At 42.2% G+C, this 23,234-nt stretch overlaps 1 protein-coding gene across 1 annotated transcript in view; it reads right to left on the reverse strand.

Annotated features, from left to right (window-relative positions):
• MSH2 (mutS homolog 2) overlaps positions 1-23,234 on the reverse strand; it is a 95,034-nt gene that overhangs the window by 58,317 nt on the left and 13,483 nt on the right. The window contains exons 3-6 of the mRNA XM_039478500.2: positions 18,362-18,640; positions 15,913-16,059; positions 11,488-11,637; positions 7,608-7,741 (exon numbers count right to left, since the gene is read on the reverse strand). Of these exons, the coding sequence (XP_039334434.1) occupies positions 7,608-7,741; positions 11,488-11,637; positions 15,913-16,059; positions 18,362-18,640 (710 nt within the window). The remainder of the gene's footprint in view (positions 1-7,607; positions 7,742-11,487; positions 11,638-15,912; positions 16,060-18,361; positions 18,641-23,234) is intronic.

The following is a 23,234-nucleotide window of genomic DNA, read 5'->3' on the forward strand; positions in this document are numbered from 1 at the left end:
TCAATTTCTTAACTATTTACTGACATCACCAGCATTTACCATTCCTGTATTATCAAAATGTTTATCAAGCATGTTATATGAAGAAAAACATATTATCTCCAGAGTAAACACATAATGGCCATACATAAAAACACATTTAAAGTACAATTTCTCCATCCTGGCAACACTGCCATTTCAAGCTAAGTAATTATTTGCTGTAAGGGGTTGTTCCATGCTTGCTTAACAGCATCCCCAGATTCTACCCACTATATACTCTCTTCCTCAATATGACAACCAGAAATATCTCTAGACACTGATGAATGTCCACTGGAGAGAAAAACTGCCATAGGTTGAGACTGCTGGCTCAAAGAAACTTGAATTAAAACTCACTTTTTAAGGGAAAATTAACTTAAACCACGTCCAGCTAATGTCTAGGCCAGGCGTCCCCAAACTACGGCCCGCGGGCCGAATGCGGCCCCCTGAGGCCATTTATCCGGCCCCCCGCCACACTTCAGGAAGGGGCACCTCTTTCATTGGTGGTCAGCATTCATTGGTGGAGAGGAGCACAGTATGTGGCGGCCCTCCAACGGTCTGAGGGACAGTGAACTGGCCCCCTGTGTAAAAAGTTTGGGGATGCCTGGTCTAGGCAGCTAGCAACAGATACATGTTTTTTACTGAAAACGCCAAATTAGTAGGAAAACAATTTGCTGCCAAATTTGTATTATGAACCCATCAATGGGGCTATAAACAAACACCGAGATTAAGTAGGAAACCTAATGCTCCAGAAAAGAGGTCTGTGGCATATATTCTAAATTTGAAAAAAGAAAGAGTGGATGCAGTCAAATTAAACAATCCAATAAAGCAAATTTTGGGGGTTTTCCTAGCTAAGCCTCTGGATCTAATTGGGCTTCACAGAGTCTGGTCCAAGGATCACTGGCATCAAAATCACTTGGTGGTAGATAATATAAATCCCTGGGAGTGGGGCCCAGCTACGAAATCTCATGCGATTATTATGCACACAGCTCGACTCTTATGCACACAGAAGTTTGATTCCTAACAATCACAGAAATCTCTTAGTTATCTTAATAAAGCAGGGAAGGAGGTGTAAAGGGGCAAGAAAAGAATGACAAAGTCTAATGCTGGCTGACCTACATCCTCACCTTTCCTTTTCTTTTCTTTCCATAAAACTCCCATATTCTTGTGGGCAATTCTGAGGTCAATGGTAAAAAAACATCACAGATAATATATTTCTGATAAATCTCATGCTTCTTCCTTGTTCCAAGTATTTTATCACTGTTTCCTCTCAAACTGACCAGAAAATAAATCATAATCAACAATGTTGAAGAGCCCACAAGCACACCATCCTTTCCTCACCTCAGTTGAAGAGGTGACTGCATCCCTACCTATGAACTGAAAGGGGTCTGTGCAAAGTCAGCCAATTTTGTGCCTCTGAAAAACTGTTTTACTACTGAATTTTATACTATATGATGTCTCACCTACTCAAGAGAAATATTTAGAAATAAAAAATTTATAAATAAATATATAGTGAAATGGAAACAAACTGTAAATACTGTTGGGAAGGAATACAAATTGTATTTATAATATGACCCCATGTTGTTTTAAAGTGTTATCTATATTTAAATATTTTATATATTGGCCGGGCGTGGTGGCTCATGCCTATAATCCCAGCACTTTGAGAGTCTGAGGTGAGTGGATAACTGAGATGTCGACCACCACCTGCGGAAGTCTGGCCTGCAGACCCTGACTCAACCATGGATGAATGAATGCACACTCACACCATTACAGTGATAAAAGTGGGCTAGGAATACTGTTGGCTGCTTTCAGAGGGCGAAATGCAACGAATGGACCAAGACCCTCTGTCCATTCACACATTTATTCAGTCAAGATTTTACAACAAAGGTTCTAAGTTAACACACTTGTGGATAATTAATATGATTGAAAGAAGAGTTTTACAAATGATAAAAGCTTTAGGTTTGGGGCCTAGAGTAAACACTATTACCATGTAATTCCCCTTTGATAGCCCCCTGAGAGGGTCATCCAGCACAAAGTTTACATGAGTAAACAGAGTAGAGACAAAGGGATGTGGGGTTAACAGACGTAACTGGGAAGACCTTTGATAGTCTCTATCTCTTCCCTGTGCTAATGTTAATGAGGCAGCTGCCTTCAACATGCCTCAATAAAACCTTTAGGCCTTCCAAAAGGTTTGAGACTAAAATCCACAACTTTCTCTAATATTCTCCTTAATATTTTGCTGCCACCCTAAGTGAATCTCAACAGATCCGAGGTCAGGAGTTCGAGACCAGCCTGGTCAACATGGTGACCCTGCCTCTAGTAAAAATACAAAAATCAGCCAGGCATGGTGGTGGGTGCCTGCAAATCCCAGCTACTCGGGACGCTGAGGCAGGAGAATCACTTGAAACTGGAAGACGGAGGTTGCAATGAGTGGAGATCATGCCACTACACTCCAGCCTAGGTGAAAGAGTGAAACTCCATCTCAAAAAAAAGAAAAAAAAAATTATATATCTGTATACATAAAGGGGAAAAAAAAAACCCTAGAAGGGTAAGAACACAACTAAACTGTTAATAGTGATTATCATCATGGAGTAGGACTGGAGGTAAAGTAGAAGTAGGGGTGTTTATCCTCTTATTCGATTTTTTAAAACATGGTCCAGTAGTACTTTTCAAATAAAAAGTTAAATTATTAAAAAAAATTATGAGATATAGCAATGCTAAAACATGAGAAGCCACAAATGCACACTTCTGTTGTGCTCTTACAAATTCTCAGTTTGCCAACAAACTGTAAAACAGCTTTCTCTCAAACAGCAATAGTAACACTTCCTATTTGCTCTTCATATCCCTTTCACAACTTACAAAGGAAAACAAAGAATTAAGCAAACTTGGTATAAGAGAACCAGTGGGGCTTTGTTTTAAAGAACAAACAAGGTGGACAGACGCACTTCTGCTAAGCTCTGTAGAGTAAGAACAGAACACTCTAGAGTTAAAATATCTCTTTCCTTTTTGTCTTATTTCTTCAAAGCCCATGAAGATTGCTGACACCTGTAATTCAGCCTAACTGGTTTTAAAAGACACTCAAGACTGGACACAGTGGCTCATGCCTGTAATCCCAGCACTTTGGGAGGCCGAGGCGGGCAGATCACCTGAGGTCGGGAGTTTGAGACCACGTTGACCAACCTGGAGAAACCCCGCCTCTACAAAAAATACAAAATATTAGCCTGGCATGGTGGCACATGCCTGTAATCCCAGCTACTTGAGAGGCTGAGGTAGGAGAATCACTTGAACCTGGGAGGCAGAGGTTGCAGTGAGCCAAGGTGGCGCCATTGCATTCCAGCCTGGGTGACAACAGCAAAACTCCATCTCAAAAAAAAAAACCAAAAACAAACAAACAAAAAAAACACCCAGAAATAAAGTAGCATTACAAAAGAAGTAAAATGGCAAAGAAATGAAAAGCTTCTTAAAAAACATAGCACACAGCACAGCCCCCTCAGCCTTTGGTCCAGATATCATTAAAAGCCTAATCAATTGCTAAGTTTCACAAGTCTATTCGGCATACTATTTCAGTAATAATTACAGTTTCAGTTACGTTCTGCCTAAAAGAAGCTTAAAGAAAAAAACAACTACTCTGCTGTTTCCATGACAATGCCAATTTAAAATCACAATTATAGAAGTATCACAGTTATTGTTGGCATAACATAGTATACCTATCAATTTTACTCAATAAAATGACTCAGCTGTATGCAATTTTTCCAGTCAACATGCAAATTAATATTGTATTAAATTGCATACAGCGGAGTCATTTTGGAGATCAGTTGACCCTTAAAATTCCCATAGACTTAAATCAAATTTTTTTTTTCTTTTATTTCAAAGACACTCTTGCTCTGTTGAAGTGGTGCAGCCTCGGCTCACTGCAACCTCTGCCCAATGGGTTCTCCTGCCTCAGACTCCGGAGTAACTGGGACTACAGGTGCACGCTGCCACACCAAGCTAATTTTTTGTATTTTAGTACAGTCGAGGTTTTACCGTATTGCCCAGGCTGGTATCAAACTCCTGAGCTCAGGCAATTCACCTGTCTCAGCCTCCCAAAGTGCTAGGATACAGGCATGAGCCACCATGCCCGGCCAAATTCTTGTTATTTTAAAATCAACATTCTGTCCTCTCTTTAACCCTACCATTTCTAAGCTTTCTTTATAAGAGCTGACTGAAACTGGTTGGGCATGGTGGCTCACACCTGTAACCCCAGCGCTTTGGGATGCTGAGGCAGGTGTTATCACTTGAGCCCAGGAGTTCAAGACAAGTCTGAAAAACATAACAAAACACCATCTCTACCAAAAACACAAAACTTAGCCAGTCTCATAATCCAGTCTCAAAATAAATAAATAGGTTTTTTTCAAAAGAGTTGACTGGAATTGCCTAACAATGTATTTTAAAGGCTGACAGCAAATGTGGCTCCTAAAGAACTGTAATTACAAGTATAATTCTTTTCTTCATCTGTCCTGCTTACGAATTAATGCAGTCAGAACCATCTATTTGATACATTGAGTAGCAAACACTGTGCTAGGCCTAAAGATTTAAAAAGAAAAAGAGGGCCGGGCGCGGTGGCTCACGCCTGTAATCTCAGCACTTTGGGAGGCCGAGGCAGGTGGATCATGAGGTCAAGAGATCGAGACCATCCTGGTCAACATGGTGAAACCCTGTCTCTACTAAAAATACAAAAAATTAGCTGGGCGTGGTGGCGCGTGCCTGTAATCCCAGCTACTCAGGAGGCTGAGGCAGGAGAATTGCCTGAGCCCAGGAGGCGGAGGTTGCGGTGAGCCGAGATCGCGCCATTGCACTCCAGCCTGGGTAACAAGAGCGAAACTCCGTCTCAAAAAAAAAAAAAAAAAGAAAAAGAAAAAGAAGTGGGGCTGGGCGCAGTGGCTCAAGCCTGTAATCCCAGCACTTTGGGAGGCCCAGGTGGGTGGATAACGAGGTCAAGAGATCGAGACCATCCTGGTCAACATGGTGAAACCCCATCTCTACTAAAAATACAAAAAAATTAGCTGGGCATGGTGGCACGTGCCTGTAATCCCAGCTACTCAGGAGGCTGAGGCAGGAGAATTGCCTGAATCCAGGAGGCGGAGGTTGCGGTGAGCCGAGATTGTGCCATTGCACTCCAGCCTGGATAACAAGAACGAAACTCCGTCTCAAAAAAAAGAAAAAGAAGTAAATCCCAAGATTCCTTATGTTTGTATATGTACTTGGAGTGCTGCTCTTTATCTTTTTAAGCTTTTTCTTTTGTTCTTTTATAGATTCATCTGAAGCTTTGGTAATTTTTCCTTTTTAATGTTAGAATTCTATAAGGAACATTGAACATATGGTAGTATATAAAATAGTTTATTCTTGTGAAACTGCTGACAAAATAATTTGTATATTAAATTTGGCATTTTTATTGCCTTCTAGTTTCATATTTCTTTCTTATAAGGTTAATGTAGTAATCTTAATTAAAAATATGTCCCAAAGTAAAAATATGGAAAGGTTGGCTTTGAAAAGAAATAAAGTGTTATTTCTTCTGAGAAAGAGCCAGAGAGTAAAAGACTGAAAAAAAACAGATAAATTTTAAGGTTGCAACTCTTAAGAAAGAAATCATCTGCTTAGAAGAAGGAGATAGCTGAAGACTTAAGGGAAAGGAAAAAATTGAGGGTTTGTCACTCTAATGAGTCATACAGTAAAAGTAACATCCAGTTATCACTGAAAGCTATGGGACCTATCAGCATTGCATGACCTTCTCCAGCAAATTTTTTTCTTGTTTGAAGACTGGAGGTAGGGAAGGTTCCCAATATTTTGCCAAGGCTGGACTTGGACCCATGATCGTCCTGCCTCAGCTTCCCAAGTCACTGGGACTACAGGTACAAGCCACCACATCTTGCTTATTAGAATTAATTTCGGCCAGGCATGGTGGCTCATGCCTGTAATCCAAGCACTTCAGGAGGCCAAGGTGAGTGGATCACCTGAGGTCAGGAGTTTGAGACTAGCCTGGTTAACACAGTAAAACCCTGTCTTTAGTAAAAAATATAAAAAATTAGTCAGGCGTGGTGGCACACACCTGTAGTCCCAGCTATTCGGGAGGATGAGACAAGAGAATCGCTTGAACCCGAGAGGTGAAGGTTATAGTGAGCTGAGCTCACACCACTGCACTCCAGCCTGGGCAACAGAGCAAGACTCCATCTCAAAAAATAATGATAATAATAATTTCTAATTCTACTGTTAAATAAAGTACAAAAAGGAACGAATCCCTAGAAACTCATTTCTAGATGGCAATAACATAGTCTCAGAGTTGCAAGTAGGTTTTGGTGAATGGAAAGATGAATAGTACAGAGCAGATACAGTGGCTCATGCCTATATGTAATCCTAGCACTTTGGGAGGCCAAGGAAGGTGGATCACTTGAGCTTGGGAGTTTGAGACCAGCCTGGACAACATGGTGAAACCACATTTCTTTAAAAAAAAAAAAAAAAAAAAGGACAAGAAAAACTTGATCTAATGTGTAACGTGGAAGAAAGATCCATCTGAAATGCTTAGCAAGGGAGGTAACAGATTTCTCCTGAGAACTCCCAAGAAGGCTTAACCTAGAAAGCATGAGGTACCTGCTTTTCTCAAAGCAGATAGCATTGAGAAAAAGGAGTAACAACAGGAAACAGACTGGGCATGGGGATTCATGCCTGTAATCTCAGCACTTTAGGAGGCTGAGGTGGCAGGGGATTGCTTGAGACCAGCCTCAGCAACATAGTGAGATCTTGTCTCCACAAAAAATAAAGAAAAAAGAAGAAAGTGGCCGGGCGAGGTGGGTCATGCCTGTAATCCCAGCACTCTGAGAGGCCAAGACAGGTGGATCACCAGAGATCAGGAGTTCAAAGACCAGCCTAACCAACATGGAGAAATCCCATCTCTACTAAAAATAGAAAAAAAAATTAGCCAGGCATGGTGGCACGGGCCTATAACCCCAGCTACTTGGGAAGCTGAGGCAGGAGAATCACTTGAACTCGGGAGGCAGAGGTTGTAACCCGAGATAGTACCATTACACTCCAGCCTGGGCAACAAGAGCAAAACTTCACCTCAACAACAACAACAAAAAAAAAAATCACAAAAAATAAAAAGTGAAGAAGCTGTGACAAAAAGTTGAATAATCTGCCCAAGATTACACACAATATGAACAAAGGTATACTGGCTCCCAAGTACATGTTCTAAACCATAATATCTCAAATAAAATTTTATTTTATTTTTTTAAATAAAGATGGGGTTTCACCATGTTGATCAGGCTGGTCTTGAGCTCCCGACCTCAGGTGATCCGCCTGCCTTGGCCTCCAAAGTGCTTGGATTACAGGGGTGAGCCACTACGCCCAGACTACTTTTTTTTATAATGAAAAAAACTTACTTAAAAAAAAAAATGAGCTACTTAATCAATCTAAATCATTGCTACTCTATTACTATGTAGCTCTCTGTACAGTTAAATGGTAAGATATACTTGCAAACTGCATATTAGAATAAGTGGTATAATCATATGGAATAACTACAGGTTACATAAAACTAACAAAAGTGTAAACTAATAACATACCTCTCCTCTATTCTGTTCTTATCCATAAGAGGCTGCTTAATCCACTGGTTAACAAGTCTTTGTCCTTGGGGGGTTTTACACTTATTCAGCAAGGCAGCCAGAGACTGAGAGCCAGTGGTATCTTCAACAGAACCCTAGTAAACAAAAAATAAAACACAAGGAATGGCACGCTTGCTGGTGAAAACCTTACTATGCCACGATAACAGAGGAACAATATACATAATATTCTTCAAATATTAAACAAGAAATTTCCACAAAAAGTCCCTCTTCCTAAGCCGTACATTTCTCCTCAAGCCAAAACCACTTTCTAATTACTACAGTATTATCTGTATTGCCCAGGTTGGAGTGCAGTGGTGCCATCCCAGCTCACAGCAAGCCAGAACTCTTGGGGCTCAAGGAGTCCTCCCACTCCAGCCTTTTGAGTAGCTGGGTCTAAGGGTGCATGCCACCAAGTCCAGCTAATTTTTTTTTTTTTTTTTTTTTTTGAGGCGGAGTTTCACTCTTGTTACCCAGGCTGGAGTGCAATGGCGCGATCTCGGCTCACCGCAACCTCCGCCTCCTGGGTTCAGGCAATTCTCCTGCCTCAGCCTCCTGAGTAGCTGGGATTACAGGCACGTGCCACCATGCCCAGCTAATTTTTTGTATTTTTAGTAGAGACGGGGTTTCACCATGTCGATCAGGATGGTCTCGATCTCTTGACCTTGTGATCCACCCGCCTCGGCCTCCCAAAGTGCTGGGATTACAGGCTTGAGCCACCGCGCCCGGCTTACTAATTTTTTCTTCTTTTTTTTTTTTTTTTTTTTTTTTTTGAGACGGAGTTTCGCTCTTGTTACCCAGGCTGGAGTGCAATGGCGCGATCTCGGCTCACCACAACCTCCGCCTCCTGGGTTCAGGCAATTCTCCTGCCTCCGCCTCCTGAGTAGCGGGATTACAGGCACGTGCCACCATGCCCAGCTAATTTTTTGTATTTTTAGTAGAGACGGGGTTTCACCATGTTGACCAGGATGGTCTCGATCTCTTGACCTCGTGATCCACCCGCCTCGGCCTCCCAAAGTGCTGGGATTACAGGCTTGAGCCACCGCGCCCGGCCTTTTTCTTCTTTTTGTAGAGTTGGTCTCACTATGTTGCCCAGGCTGGTCTCAACTCCTGGCCTCAAATGATCCTCCCACCTCAGCCTCCCAAACTGTTGGGATTACCATGGTACCCAGCCACTTACTGCAGTTTTAGACATAAAACTTCTTAGAATGTAATTTTAAAGAATTGCCAGGCCAGGTGCAGTGGCTCACACCTGTAATCCCAGCACTTTGGCACGCCAAGGCAAGTAGATCACCTGAGATCAGGAGTTCAAGACCAGCCTGGCCAACAAGGGGAAACACCATCTCTACTAAAAATACAAAAATTAGCTGGGCGTGGTGGCACATGCCTGTAATCCCAGCTATTCAGGAGGCTCCCAGCTAATCACCTGAACCCAAGAGGCAGAGGTTGCAGTGAGGTGAGATTGCACCATTGCACTCCAGGCTGGGCGACAAGAGTAAGACTCTACCTCAAGAAAAAAAAAAAAAAGAAATTGCTGTTATTAGTATACAAATTATTCATAAAGTGAGGACAAATACTACGTATATACCTTGAAATTAGAAAAAATAAAGTAATTTGAGAGGAAGGCACAGTGAGGCACACCTGTAGTCTCAGCTACTTTGGAAGCTATAGTAGGAGAATCGCTTGAGCCCAGGAGTTTGAAGCTGTAGTACGCTCTGATGGCACTCCCTGTGAATAGCCACTGCACTCCAGCCCAGGGAGCAGAGTGACAACAGTTTCTTTAAAAAAAAAAAAAAAAAAGGCAGGCCAGGCGCCATGGCTCACATCTGTAATCTCAGCACTTAGGGAAGCTGAGGTGAGTGGATTACAATCGGATTACGAGGTCAGGAGTTCGAGAGCAGCCTGGCCAATACAGTGAAACCCCATCTCTACTAAAAATACAAAAATCAGTTGGGTGTAAAGGCACATGCCTGTAGTCCCAGCTACTCAGGAGGCTGAGACAGGAGAATCACCTGAACCCGGGAGGCGGAGGTTGCAGTGAGCCGAGATTGTGCCACTGCACTACAGCCTAGAAGTCAGAGTAAGACATCATCTCAAAAAGAAAAGACTTGAAAAAAAAAAAATTGCAGAACATAGTGGTTCACGCCTGTAATCCCAGCTACTACTCTAGAGGCTGAGGCAGAAGACTCACTTGAGGCCAGGACTGAATGAACAGCTTGGGCGACACTGTGAAACTCTAACTCTGAAACAATTTTTAAATTAGGCAAGCATGGTAGCTTGTGCCTGTAGACCCAGATACTCACCAGGTTTAAACAGGAGGATCACTTGGGCCCAGGAGTTCAATACTGCAGTGAGCAATTATCTGCCACTTCACTCCACCCTGGGCGATAGAGTAAAGCCCAGTCTTTAAAAAAGTACTAAGTAGCCGGGCACGGTGGCTCAAGCCTGTAATCCCAGCACTTTGGGAGGCCGAGGCGGGTGGATCACAAGGTCGAGAGATCGAGACCAACCTGGTCAACATGGTGAAACCCCGTCTCTACTAAAAATACAAAAAAAATTAGCTGGGCATGGTGGCGCGTGCCTATAATACCAGCTACTCAGGAGACTGAGGCAGGAGAATTGCCTGAACTCAGGAGGCGGAGGTTGTGGTGAGCCGAGATCGCGCCATTGCACTCCAGCCTGGGTAACAAGAGCGAAACTCCATCTCAAAAAAAAAAAAAAAAAAAAAAAAGTACTAAGTAGGACAGGAGTGATGGCTCAAGCCTATAATCCCAGCACTTTTGGGAGGCTGAGGTGGGAGGATCACCTGAAGTCAGAAGTTTGAGACCAGCCTGGCCAACATGGTGAAGCCCGTCCCTACTAAAAATATAAAAATTAGCCAAGCAGCTGAATGCAGTGGCTCATGCCTAGAATCTTAGCACTTTGTGAGGCTGAAGTGGGTGGATCACGAGGTCAGGAGTTTGAGACCATCCTGGCCAACATGGTAAAACCCCATCTCTACTAAAAATACAGAAGTTAGCTGGGAATGGTAGCTTGTGCCTATAATCCCAGCTACTCCAGAGGCTGAGGCAAGAGAATCACTTGAACCAGGGAGTCGGAGGTTGCAGTGAGCTGAGATTGCGCCACAGCATCCAGCCTGGGCAACAGAGTGAGACTCCATCTCAAAAAATAATAACAAAAAATAAGTAAATAAACAATTTTTTAAAAATTAGCCAGGCATGGTGGCAGGCAACTGTAATCCAAACTACTAGGGAAGTGGGGGTTGCAGTGGGCCAAGATTGTGCCTCTGCATTCCAGGCTAGGGGACAAGTGAGACTTGGTCTTAAAAAAAAAAAAAAAAAAAAAAAAAAAAAGAAGACCGGGCAAGGTGGCTCAAGCCTATAATCCCAACACTTTGGGAGGCTGAGGTGGGTGGATCACAAGGTCAAGAGATGGAGACCATCCTGGCCAACATGGTTAAACCCTGTCTCTACTAAAATTACAAAAATTAGCTGGGTATGGTGGCGCACACCTATAGTCCCAGCTACTGGGGAGGCTGAGGCAGGATAATCGCTTAAACCCGGGAGGCGGAGGTTGCAGTGAGCTGAGATTGCGCTACTGTACTCCAACCTGGCAACACAGCGAGACTCTGTCTCAAAGAAAAAAAAAAAAAGTAAAGTGGAAGAGGGGAAGAGGAGAGAAGAGAAAATACAGCCATTTGAAGATACTTAACTAATCCAAGTATAGTAGTATTAAAAAATATTTTACCTCCTTAATAAGATTTTTCAGTATACATCAGTGAAAACATTTTTTAACCATTCAATATTTTTAACCCATGTATTTATTTTTTATTTTTTATTTTTACCTGGAAAAGGTTAAGAGCTCTGACTGCTGCAATATCCAATTTCATGTACTGGCTGAAGTCGAAAGTAGTCAGTTCAAACTGTCCAAAATTGGAATCATCTGATAATAGTTCTAAAAACTTGATTACTGCGGACAATGATGAAACTGCAACCTAAAATTAAGAATTTAAAATCAAAGATTTCTATACCACTAGGACCAGTTCTAAAGATTTTAAAAAACAAATGTAAAATGAAAATACATTTTGAACTCTTTATCTTTTTCCTTGGTGTTCCTTCCCAATCCAAACCAAGGAAACCAAAGGTTAATCTCTTCAGATTTGAAAATGGTTTTTAAAAAGTGAAAGTTAACTGTAATTTCAGCATTATTTATAATTGCCAAAAAAGAAAATTACCCAAATGTCCATCAAAAGTAAAATGGAGGCTGGGTGCGGTGGCTCATGCCTATAATCGCAGCACTTTGGGAGGCCAAGGTGGGAAGATGACTTGAGGCTAGGAGTTCGGGCCCAGCCTAGCCAACATAGTGAAATCCTACCTCTATTAAAAATACAAAAATTAGGCCCTTTCCACCTTGTGAAGTTAGAGTGAGAAAATGATTATCTATGAGGAAGTGGGCCCTCACCAGAAAACAGACCAGCCAGTGCCTTAATTTTGAATTTTCCAGCCTCCAGAACTGTGAAATAAAAATACAAAAATTAGTCGGGATGGTGGCACATGCCTGTAACTCCAGCTACTGGGGAGGCTGAGATAGGAGAATCCCATGAGCTGAGGAGGCGGAGGGGGCAGTGAGCTGAGATCGTGCCATTGCAGTCCAGCCTGGGAAACAACTGCAAAACTCTGTCTCAAAAAAGAGAAAAAAGGAAAAAAAAAAGAACCAGGTAAATTAACTATAATCACAGCAGTATTTATAACAGCCAAAAATGAAAATTACCCAAATGTCCATCAAAATTAAAATGCAGGCCAGGCACAGCTGCTCAGACCTGTAATTCCGGCACTTTGGGGGGCTGAGGCAGATGGATCACCTGAGGTCAGGAGTTTGAGACCAGCCTGGCCAACATAGCAAAACCCCTTCTCTACTAAAAATAAAAAAATTAGCCAGGCATGGTGGCGTGCACCTGAACCCAGAGGCAGAGGTTGCAGTGAGCTGAGACCTCACCACAGCACTCCAGCCTGTGTGATAGAGTGAGACTCTAAGACTGAGTCTCAAAAAAACAAAAAAAAAGTAAAATGGGGAAAAGAGTAGGGGTGGTGAGAAGGGAATTAAAATGGATAAATTCTGATACGTTTGTGTTATAAAACATCAACATGAAAATCCACAACTACACGCAAATATATGGATATATCTTATAAATACTGAACGAAGGAAACTAGACACAAGAAATTATATAAATTCATCCATATAAACTATAAAAACAGGCAAAATTAACCTACAACATCACAGGTCAGAACCAGGGTTATCCCTGATGAGGGTAATGACTGTGATGAAGCATGAGAAGGACTCCTAGGGTTCTATTAATATTCTGATTCATGCATGCTGGTTACATACGTTCAGTTTATGAAAATTCTCGCCTGGGTATGGTAGTTCACACTTATAATCTCAGCACTTTAGGAGGCAGAGGCAGGCAGATTGCTTTGAGCTCAGGAGATCAAGACCAGCCTGTGTAAGATGGCAAAACCCCATCTCTACAAAACATACAAAAATTAGCTGGGCATGGTGACAACCGCCTGTGATCCCAGATACTTGGAAAGCTGAGGAGGGAGAATTGCTTGAACCCAGGAGATGGAGGATGCAGTGAGCTGAGATCAGACCACTGCACTCCACCCTGGGAATCAGAGTGAGACTGTCACCAAAAAAAAAAAAATCCTATATGCTTATGGCACATGCACTTTCCCATGTACGTATTTCAAGTAAATTCAAATTATAATTTACATTCTTACTACGTGATTATTATAACAAAAATTAGTCGGGCTTGGTGGCTCATGCCTGTAATCCCACCACTTTGGGAGGCCAAGGAGGGCAGATCACTTAAGGTGAGGAGTTTGTGACTAGCCTGGCCAGCATGGTGAATGCCAGTCTTTATTAAAAAATATAAAAATTAGCTGGGTGTGGTGGTAGGTACCTGTAATCCCAGCTACTCAGGAGGCTGAAGCAAGAGAATTGCCTGAACCCAGGAGGCACAGGTTTCAGTGAGCCAAGATGGTACTACTGCACTCCAGCCTGGGCCATGGAGAGAAAATCCGTCTCAAAAAAAAAAAAAAAGTCAAGACATCAAACTGACAGCTCAGTGACAAATTCTAGTTATTAAAATCTACTTGCTACTGATTCATTGTAAATTTAAATGTTTTTCCTGCTTGGTAACATAATAATCTGCCTGCGCTTGCCATGGTAGTATAAGGCTGTCACAAGAACTTCCTGCTATATCACCCAACAGCAGAGATACAAACTTTCTAGTAGCTTTTCTATAAGCTTCCTCATATTTTCAGCAATAGAGGGATAAGTTTCACAAAGTAAAATATAAACAGATAAATTAGCTTATAAGGATCAAACGATTTACTTGATAAAGCGACTTAAAAATGATAGTTATAAGTCTCAGTTCACTCTAGTTGGAAATCTACTTTGAAAATTACAAGCAACGCCAGGCGCAGTGGCTCAAGCCTGTAATCCCAGCACTTTCGGAGGCCGAGGCGGGTGGATCACGAGGTCAAGAGCTCGAGACCATCCTGGTCAACATGGTGAAACCCCGTCTCTACTAAAAATACAAAAACATTAGCTGGGCATGGTGGCACGTGCCTGTAATCCCAGCTACTCAGGAGGCTGAGGCAGGAGAATTGCTTGAACCCAGGAGGCGGAGGTTGCGGTGAGCCAAGATCGTGCCATTGCACTCCAGCCTGAGTAACAAGAGTGAAACTCCGTCTCAAAAAAAAAAAAAAGAAAAAGAAAAAAAAGAAAATTACAAGCAGTTATAAAACCTTTCTTGTATAAATTTTTTTGTTGTTTTTGTTTTTTAGAGATGGAGCCTTGCTCTGTTGCCCAGACTGCAGTGCAGTGGTGCAATCTCAGCTCACTGCAACCTCTGCCACCCAGATTCAAGCAATTCTCCTGCCTTAGCCTCCAGAGTAGCTGGGATTACAAGTGCATGCCACCACAGCCAAATTATATATATATATATATTGTATTTTTAGTAGAGATGGGGTTTCAGCATCTTGACCAGGCTGGTCTTGAACTCCTGACCTCATGATCCACCTGTCTCAGCCTCCCAAAGTGCTGGAATTACAGGCATGAGCCACAGTGCCATGGAAAAATTTTTGAAAATAGAATTTTTCATTTGATTTATTATGATCCACAAATATGCAGTCATTTCCCCATTATTTTACCACAAAAACACGTCTCTCAAATGACACTGAGCTCTCAGATTTGACCATTAAGATAAACTTCAACTACTGAAAATTCCATAAAAGTTACAGTGTATTCATACTCACATTTGTACCACTAAACATACATGCCAATTTTTGAGCCAAATTGTTTAGATATAACATTTGATACAATTACTACGTGTTGTATATATTTTCAACCTTATTATCTACTAATCTCCATAACAATCCTTTAAGGCAGACATCTTAGGCTTATTTAACAGATAAGGAAACCATCTTTCAGAAAGGTCAAGTAATTTATTAATGACCCCCCCAACACAAATAAAGCTGATACAAGAAACAGGTGCTTTCTCACCTCTTTTTTTAGTAGGTGCTATCTCACCTCTCACCTACTTAAGTACCAGTAATCAGGCTTTCTTCTGCAACAATTAAAACTCTTCCACACTCCAGAAATACGTACAGTGTAAATATTACATTTACGGCTATGTCTAAATTTGTCTAGCCATTTTCTTGAGTTTTTCACAAGCTTCATATGGATAAAGTAAGCTTAATATTGGTCCAGCACTGTGGCTCACATCTGTATCCCTGCACTTTGGGAGGCTGAGGCAGGCAGATCACCTGAGGTCAGGAGTTCAAGACCAGCCTGACCAACAAGATGAAATCCCATCTCTTTGCTTATACTCGTTATTTTTAATAAATAAATAAATAAATAAACTCCACCTCTACAAAAATACCAAAATCAGCCAGGCACAACGGCAGGTGCCTGTAATCCCAGCTACTTGGGAGGGTGAGGCAAGAGAATTGCTTGAATACAGAAGGTGGAAGTTGCAGTGAGCTGAGACTGCACCACTGTACTCCAGCCTGGGTGAGAGAATGAGACTGTCTCCCAAAAAAACAACTATAATAAGCTTATTGATACACAGTTTAGGCTTTGAGATAAATATGACAGAAGTACCCTTCTAAAAATTCATTATAATTTACTATATTATTCACTATAATTTACGTATTATTTATTATATATTTACACTATATATAATTCACATTTATAATCCATATACCTGATTCTCCATTTCTGGCAATACAGCACTATTCATCTGTTCTCCCTTTTTGCCTTTCAACAACCGGTTGAGGTCCTGATAAATGTCTTTTGTGGAAAAGTCAGCTTTTTTTTTTTCTGTGATCAGAATTCCTCCTCTTTGAATAATCTGTTTTAAAAGGAATCATTTCATTATTATGAGAAAAGCAGTAAGAAAAATTATAACATTGACAACTATAAAGTAATAACAGCTTAACAGATTATGAACCTACATTAAATGTTTATACAATGTGCATGACATTGGTAATATTATGCACTGACACATTTCTTTCTTGCTTTTTTTTTTTTTTTTGAGATTTAGACTTGCTCTGTCACCCAGGCTAGACTGCAGTGGTGCAATCTTAGCTCACTGTAACCTCCACCTAGTGGGTTCAAGCAATTCTCCTGCCTCAGCCTCCCAAGTAGCTGAAATTATAGGCGCCCAACACCACACCCGGCTAATTTTTGTATTTTTAATATAGATGGGGTTTCACCTTCTTGGCCAGGCTGGTCTCAAACTCCTCACCTCATGATCCACCTGCCTCAGCCTCCCAAAATGCTAGGATTAATAAGTGTGAAGCACCTCACCCAGCCCTGACACACCTTTTACATCCATAAACTAAATTTTCATCAAAATATAAAATTACATTCACATAAAGCTTTCAAAAAATAGTCCCAAGAGAAACAATTTTTTTTTCTGTTTTTTTTGAGATGGAGTCTCACTGTTGCCCAGGATGCAGTGCAGTGGCACAATTTTGGCTCACTGCTACCTCTACCTCTGCCAGGTGCAGTGGTTCACGCCTATAATCGCGTCACTGCACTCCAGCCCAGATGACAACAGTGAAACTCCATCTCAAAAAATGAAATAAAATAAATAAAAAGAAGCTGGGCGCGGTGGCTCAAGCCTGTAATCCCAGCACTTTGGGAGGCCGAGGCAGGTGGATCACGAGGTCAAGAGATCGAGACCATCCTGGTCAACATATTGAAACCCTGTCTCTACTAAAAATACAAAAAATTAGCTGGGCATGGTGGCACGTGCCTGTAATCCCAGCTACTCAGGAGGCTGAGGCAGGAGAACTGCCTGAACCCAGGAGGCGGAGGTTGTGGTGAGCCGAGATCACGCCATTGCACTCCACCCTGGGTAACTAGAGCGAGACTCCGTCTCAATAAATAAATAAATAAATAAATAAATAAATAAAAAGAGAACAACATTATTTAAAACTTTCTAATTGTACTGTTCATGAGAAATAGAAAAAAGGCATAATTTCGACTCACTGCTACCTCTGCCTCCCAGGTTCAAGTAATTCTCCTGCCTCAACTTCTCAAATAGCTGGGATTACAGGTGCAAGCCACCATGCCTGAGTAATTTTTTTTTTTTTTTTTTTGTATTTTTAGTAGAGACAGGGTTTCACCACATTGGACATGCTGGTCTCGAATCCCTGACCTCAGATGATCTGCCCCCTGACCTCAGGTGATCCGCCTGCCTTGGCTTCCCAAAGTGCTGGGGTTACAGGGGTAAGTCATCACATCCAACAGCCCCAATAGTAACAACCCTTAACAGAATATTACTTGTGGAAAGTTGCTTAGATACTACCTATGCTAAAAATGTCCGTAATACATGTGCTATCTCCAGCAGTGCTTATGGTACTTGAGGACCACAAAAAGTAAGAATCCTTGGGAGATATAAACCTTAAGAAATACCTAAATAGGCTGGGCGCAGTGGCTCATACCTGTAACCCCAGTACTTTGGGAGGTCAAGGTGGATGGATCACCTGAGCTCAGGATTTCAAGACCAGACTACCGACATGGTGAAACTCTATCTCTACTAAAAATACAAAATTAGTCAGAACAGTGGCACACACCTGTAATCCCAGCTACTCAGGAGGCTGAGGCAGGAGAATCACTTGAAATGGGTGGGTAGAGGTTGCAGTGAGCCAAGATCACGCCATTGCACTCCAGCGTGGGCAATAAGAGCAAAACTCTGTCTCGAAATAAAAAAATCTAAATAATAAACCACATACCTATACAAATGCTACAATCAGAATTTAGCTAAAATAAAACAAATACTAAAAGACTAAAGTTCCACTCGAACTATAAAAAAATGCCAAAGAACTGCATCTTATTTGATAAATCTGTAATTACAGTTACTGTAATAATTACTTTTGGAACAAAAGACAGAAAGGAAAAGGGAAAAAAAAGATCTGAGGTAGAATAAGTCTTACACAAGAAACAGCTTGTTCCAATGTCCAATTAAATATACAAGTGTGTCATAGATAAACATCAAGATACTCCTCAAAATAAAACATTATTTTAATTAGACACAAAAAAACTGAGTTTTAAATTATTTTACCATAAATAAAAAGGTATCATGTTAATTACAGAGCCTTTCCTAGGCCTGGAATCTCCTGTATCACTCAACTTGGTTCACTTACCTGCCTCAGTTTCCCCATGTCTCCAGCAGTCTCTCCTCCAGGTAAAACACATTCCTTTGGTCCAATCTGGATCAGGAGAGCCTCAAGATTGGAGAACTGATCATTATCAGGGAATTCACACAGTCCTAGCTTCCTCTGTATGGAATCCACATAGCCAACTCCAACCTGTCTCTGGCCATCAACTGTGGACATTTTAACACCCACAACACCAATGGAAGCTGACGTATCATTGTTACCGAAGAGAACGTCTTCAAACTGAGACAGATTGCCAGGAGAAGCCTAAGTAAAAATGAAATTTTAAAAATTGAATAAACTCTTGAACATACTTTAAAGTTTTACTAGCAAAACAAGAATTATCCAACTTCAATGAATCTTATTAATAAAATGTTTTCTTTTTTTCTTTTTTTGAGACAACTCTCACTCTGTCACCCAGGCTAGAATGCAGTGGCGTGATCTAAGCTTACTGCAACCTCCGCTCAAGCGTTCAAGCAATGCTCCTGCCTCAGCATTCTGAGTAACTGGGATTATAGGCACCCACCACAACGCCCAGATAATTTTTGTATTTTTAATAAAGACGGGGTTTCATCCCGTTGGTCAGGCTGGACTTGAACTCCTGACCTCGTGATCCACCCGCCTCAGCCTCCCAAAGGGCTGGAATACAAGTGTAAGCCACCACGCCTAGCCAATAAAATGATTTCTTTTTTTTTTTTTTTTTTTTGAGACAGAGTCTCGTTCTGTCACCAGGCGCCAGGCTGGAGTGCAGTGGCGCGATCTCAGCTCTCCACAACCTCCGCCTCCCGGGTTCAAGCAATTCTCCTGCCTCAGCCTCCTGAGTAGCTGGGACTACAGGCATACGCCACCATGCCCAGCTAATTTTTTTGTATTTTTAGTAGAGACAGGGTTTCACCACGTTGGCCAGGATGGTCTCGATCTCTTGACCTCATGATCTGCCCACCTCAGCCTCCCAAAGTGCTGGGATTACAGGCCTGAGCCACCGCGCCTGGCCATGATTTCTTATTTAAAAAAAAAAAACACTGTCTGTGGCCAGGCGCAGTGGCTCACGCCTATCATCGCGCTATTACACTCCAGCCTGGATGACAACAGCGAAGCTTCATCTCAAAAAATAAAATAAAATAAAATGAAATAAAATAAAAAGAGAAAGACATTATTTAAAACCTTCTAATTGTACTGTTCATGAGAAATAGAAAAAAAAGAGAAAGAAATAGATATAGGAGAAGGTTGGAGAATTTGCAAGACCACCTATCATGCACAAAGGAGAAAAGAAATGAAATCTAACTACAAGAATGGAGCATTGTCCTCATTACCATATTTGTTTCCTTTCAAGGATAAACTCAGGTTGGGCTCAGTGGCTCACACCTGCTACTCATGAGGCTGAGGCAGATGACTTCACTTGACGCCAGCAGGTGGAGGTTGCAGTGAGCCGAGATAACGCCACTGCCCTCCAGCCTGTGCAACAGAATAAGACCCTGTCTCAAACTAATAATAACAGCCGAGCGTGATGGTTCATGCCTGTAATCCTAGCACTTTGGGAGGATGAGGTGGGTGTATCACCTGAGGTCAGAAGCTCAAGACCAGCCTGGCCATCGTGGTGAAACCCCATCTTTAAAAATAATAATAAACAACTTACCTCCCCAATATTTTAAAGACTGATTTATAGCTGGGTGTAGTGGCTCACTGCTATAATCCCAGCACTTGGGGAGGCCAAGGCAAGCAGATCACCTGAAGTCAGGAGTTTGAGACCAGCCTGACCAACATGGAGGCACCTCATCTCTACTAAAAATACAAAATTAGCCAGGCATGGTGGTGCATGCCTGTAATCCCAGCTACTTAGGAAGCTAAAGCAGGAGAATCACCGGAACATGGGAAGCAAAGGTTGCGGTGAGCTGAGATCGCACCATGGCACTCCAACCTCAGCTACAAGAGTGAAATTCTGTCTCAAAAAAAAAGACTTGCCGGGCGCGGTGGCTCAAGCCTGTAATCCCAGCACTTTGGGAGGCCGAGGCGGGTGGATCACGAGGTTGAGAGATCAAGACCATCCTGGTCAACATGGTGAAACCCCGTCTCTACTAAAAACATAAAAAAATTAGCTGGGCATGGTGGCTCGTGCCTGTAATCCCAGCTACTCAGGAGGCTGAGGCAGGAGAATTGCTTGAACCCAGGAGGCGGAGGTTGCGGTGAGCCGAGATCATGCCATTGCACTCCAGCCTGGGTAACAAGAGCGAAACTCCGTCTCAAAAAAAAAAAAAAAAAAAAAAAAAAGACTGATTTATTCCAGTGTTTCTTGAGAATTTACTTAGTGCAGGTATTGTGTGTGTGAAAAAAACAAAAACATGACCTTACAGACTAGTAAGGAAGTTATAGAAGAGAGTCATTAAATAAACAAAAATAGGCCGGGCGCGGTGGCTCAAGCCTGTAATCCCAGCACTTTGGGAGGCCGAGGCGGGTGGATCACGAGGTCAAGAGATCGAGACCATCTTGGTCAACATGGTGAAACCCCATCTCTACTAAAAATACAAAAAATTAGCTGGGCATGGTGGCACGTGTCTGTAATCCCAGCTACTCAGGAGGCTGAGGCAGGAGAATTGCCTGAACCCAGGAGGCGGAGGTTGCGGTGAGCCGAGATCGCGCCATTGCACTCCAGCCTGGGGAACAAGAGCGAAACTCCGTCTCAAAAAAAGAAAAAAAATAAAAAAATAAAAAAAATAAAAAAATAAAAAAAAAATAAACAAAAATAAAAAGCATGATCATGTCCTTAAAAACATTAGAAGCATGCATATCAGTGTGCCTTCCTAGGCACACCAAGGAGTAGAATCATCATTCATGTGCTTCAGACTTACATAAATTTACAATCTAATGGGAGAAAGGTATATACAATACAAATGTACGACAAATGTCTATACATGAAGTACTTGGAATAATGTAAATGTGTTTGAAATATGTCAAAAATAGTAAAATCAAATCCTTGTTTAATGATAATATTCAACTTTTATGTCCACATTATTATCTACAGTTATATTTTAGGAACAACGACAAAGATCAGTGTACCCAAATTTACATTATATTAAGGATCTACTGAATTTCTAAACAGTATTAAAATGTAACTACCTTATCTCGCTAATCTTTTTTCTTTTTGTTTTTAAAACATCTTGCTCTGTTGCCCAGGCTGGAGTGCAGTGGTGCAATCCTGGCTCACTGCAACCTCTGCCTCCTGGGTTCAAGCGATTCTCCTGCCCTCAGCCTCCCAAGTAGCTGGGATTAACAGGTGCCCGCCACCCTGCCCAGTTAATTTTTATATTTTTGGTAGGAATGGGGTTTCACTATGTTAGCCAGGTTGATCTCAAATTCCTGACCTCAGGTGATCTACCTGCCTTGGCATCCCAAAGTGCTGGGATTACAGGCATGAGCCACCATACCCAGCCTCTATGTATCTGATCTATTCATCTATTTAATCTAGCTATATAATCCGACCCCCCCACCCCAAAAAAAAAGAAACCAAAAACCAGCCATGGACAGTGGCTCACACCTATAATCCCAGCACTTTGGGAGGCCCAGGTGTGCAGATCTCTTGAGCCCAGGAGTTCAAGACCAGCTTGGTCAACCTGGCAAACCCTCGTCTCTACTAAAAATACAAAAATTATCTGGGCATGTTGGTGCACCACTTATAATCCCAGCTATTAGAGTGGCTGAAGCATAAGAAACACTTGAAAGGTTGCAGTGAGCTGAGATCGCACCACTGAATTCCAGCCAAGGTAAAAGGGTGAGACTGTCTCAGGAAAAAAAAAAGAAAAGAAGAGGAAAGAAGCAAAAAGGAAAAAAACACATAAAAAAATTATCTAAGGCCGGGCGCGGTGGCTCAAGCCTGTAATCCCAGCACTTTGGGAGGCCGAGGTGGGTGGATCACGAGGTCAAGAGATCGAGACCATCCTGGTCAACATGGTGAAACCCCGTCTCTACTAAAAATACTAAAAATTAGCTGGGCATGGTGGTGCGTGCCTGTAATCCCAGCTACTCGGGAGGCTGAGGCAGGAGAATTGCCTGAACCCAGGAGGCGGAGGTTGCAGTGAGCCGAGATCGTGCCATTGCACTCCAGCCTGGGTAACGAGCGAAACTCCGTCTCAAAAAAAAAAAAAAAATTATCTGTCTAATCTACCTCTCTATGGAGCTGTGATCTCCCTCCATTGCCCAGGGTGGTCTCAAACTCCTGGGCTCAAGCAATTCTCCTGCTTTGGCCTCCCAAAGTTAAACTTTGGGAGGTTGCTCACTGCAACCTCAACCTCCTGGACTGAAGCAATTCTCCCATCTCAGCCTCTTGATTAGCTGGGACCACAAGTATGTGCCAATATCCCCAGCTAATTTTTTTTTATCTTTAGTAGATACGGGGTTTCACATTGGCCAGGCTGGTCTTGAACTCCCGGGCTCAGGCAATCCACTTGCCTTAGAGTCCCAAAATGCTGGGATTACAAGCATGAGCCACTGCACCCAGCAAACTGTAACTTTTTTTTTTTTTTTTTTTTTTGAGACGGAGTTTCGCCCTTGTTACCCAGGCTGGAGTGCAATGGCGCGATCTCGGCTCACCACAACCTCCGCCTCCTGGGTTCAGGCAATTCTCCTGCCTCAGCCTCCCGAGTAGCTGGGATTACAAGCACGTGCCACCAAGCCCAGCTAATTTTTTGCACTTTTAGTAGAGACGGGGTTTCACCATGTTGACCAGGATGGTCTCGATCTCTCGACCTCGTGATCCACCCGCCTCGGCCTCCCAAAGTGCTGGGATTACAGGCTTGAGCCACCGCGCCCGGCAACTTTTTAAAAAACCACATGCTAAATGCTATTTAAGTGTCTCAAACCATTCTAC

The sequence above is a fragment of the Saimiri boliviensis genome, chromosome 1 (genome assembly GCF_048565385.1).
Source record: "Saimiri boliviensis isolate mSaiBol1 chromosome 1, mSaiBol1.pri, whole genome shotgun sequence".
NCBI classification, from domain to species: Eukaryota; Metazoa; Chordata; class Mammalia; order Primates; family Cebidae; genus Saimiri; species Saimiri boliviensis.